This window comes from Austrofundulus limnaeus, unplaced genomic scaffold, assembly GCF_001266775.1.
Source record: "Austrofundulus limnaeus strain Quisiro unplaced genomic scaffold, Austrofundulus_limnaeus-1.0 Scaffold9, whole genome shotgun sequence".
NCBI lineage: Eukaryota > Metazoa > Chordata > Actinopteri > Cyprinodontiformes > Rivulidae > Austrofundulus > Austrofundulus limnaeus.
Window position 1 is genome coordinate 4,488,409 of NW_013952411.1, and position 1,252 is coordinate 4,489,660.

At 35.9% G+C, this 1,252-nt stretch overlaps 1 protein-coding gene across 8 annotated transcripts in view; it reads left to right on the forward strand.

Moving 5' to 3' along the window:
- myo9aa (myosin IXAa) overlaps positions 1 to 1,252 on the forward strand; it is a 143,092-nt gene that overhangs the window by 133,398 nt on the left and 8,442 nt on the right. For all 8 annotated transcript variants that reach the window (XM_014001575.1, XM_014001577.1, XM_014001579.1 and 5 more), the window contains one exon: positions 271 to 402. In XM_014001575.1, the coding sequence (XP_013857029.1) occupies positions 271 to 402 (132 nt within the window). The remainder of the gene's footprint in view (positions 1 to 270; positions 403 to 1,252) is intronic.

Genomic DNA, 1,252 nt, shown 5'->3' on the forward strand with positions numbered 1-1,252 from the left:
ATTATGCTGAGAAAAAGAAATTGTAGAGCTAAACATCGCTCTGACAGCTGAAACATCAAAGAGAAAACACAAGTTTGCTTTGCTGGAAGAAGAAAACACATCTAAAGCTTCTGTTTTATGTTTCAAATCAGTTTTTAGTTATTAGCCAWATAAGCTTCTCTACAGTCAGGTGTTTAATCAAACTGTTAGAACTGAATAAAGCTTTGTCCCTACTGATTAACATGCACTCTTCATGAAATATCTCATCTAACATTTAACGGCTTYTTTTAGGATCGCCCTGCAAGAAGACACAAACCGGATGTCGGCTAACGCCCTGGCCATAGTTTTTGCTCCCTGCATCCTCCGCTGTCCTGACACCACCGACCCTCTGCAGAGCATTCAGGACATCAACAAGACGACGGCGTGAGAACTCACTCATTGTTTATCAAACTGTCCTCTGCTGTCTGCAGGCAGGGAGAGAGTTTCACTGGGAGCAYGTGAAAAAAGCTGGAGTTAACACTCAGTTAAATTATTCTGTTTAATGTGAGAACAATAAACTAACAAGATCATCAGATGGATGAAGGAAAACAGATTTTTGAATGAGAAGAGGAAATAACAGAACAGATGTGTTCACAACATTAACAAGAAAATTTGCATTTCCTGTGAAAAGGAAGTGTGAATGCTTAATGCTGAAAGATTTTCACTGAGTCACCAGGCCTCCCCTGGAACAGGTCTGTGATCTCAATGGGATTTGCCTGGTTAAACAACAGTAAATAAAAAATAAATTATAAAAAAAGGCTCAAACTAGCCTAAAATAGTTGAAAAAGGCAGCTGAAATTAGCACAAAGAAACAGAATGAGCACTTTGCTGAATTAATCTGAAATTAACACAAAAGGTGAATTTTGCCTGGAAAAAAAACTCAAATTAGCTAAAAATACAGAAAATTGCTGAAATTGTCAGAAAACAGCTGAATGAAAACTGAAAAGCTTGAAGCACAAAAATAGTTGAAGTATAGCATATAATGGCAGAAAAGGCCAGAATGATAGCTAAAAAAGCAGAACAAAACTAAAATCAGCTAAATGGATGTTGAAGGTAGCTGAAATTAGCACAGAAATGTTGAAAAAAGGAACAGAACAAACAATAAAGTACAGTAAAGATTTGTTTATTTATATTTTGGAGGGTTTTAAAGATGTTTAAAAGAGCTGCATTCATTTTCAATGAGAAAAACCTGGCCAACAAAGCTAAATATTTCAAAAAGTATGAATTGATGAAG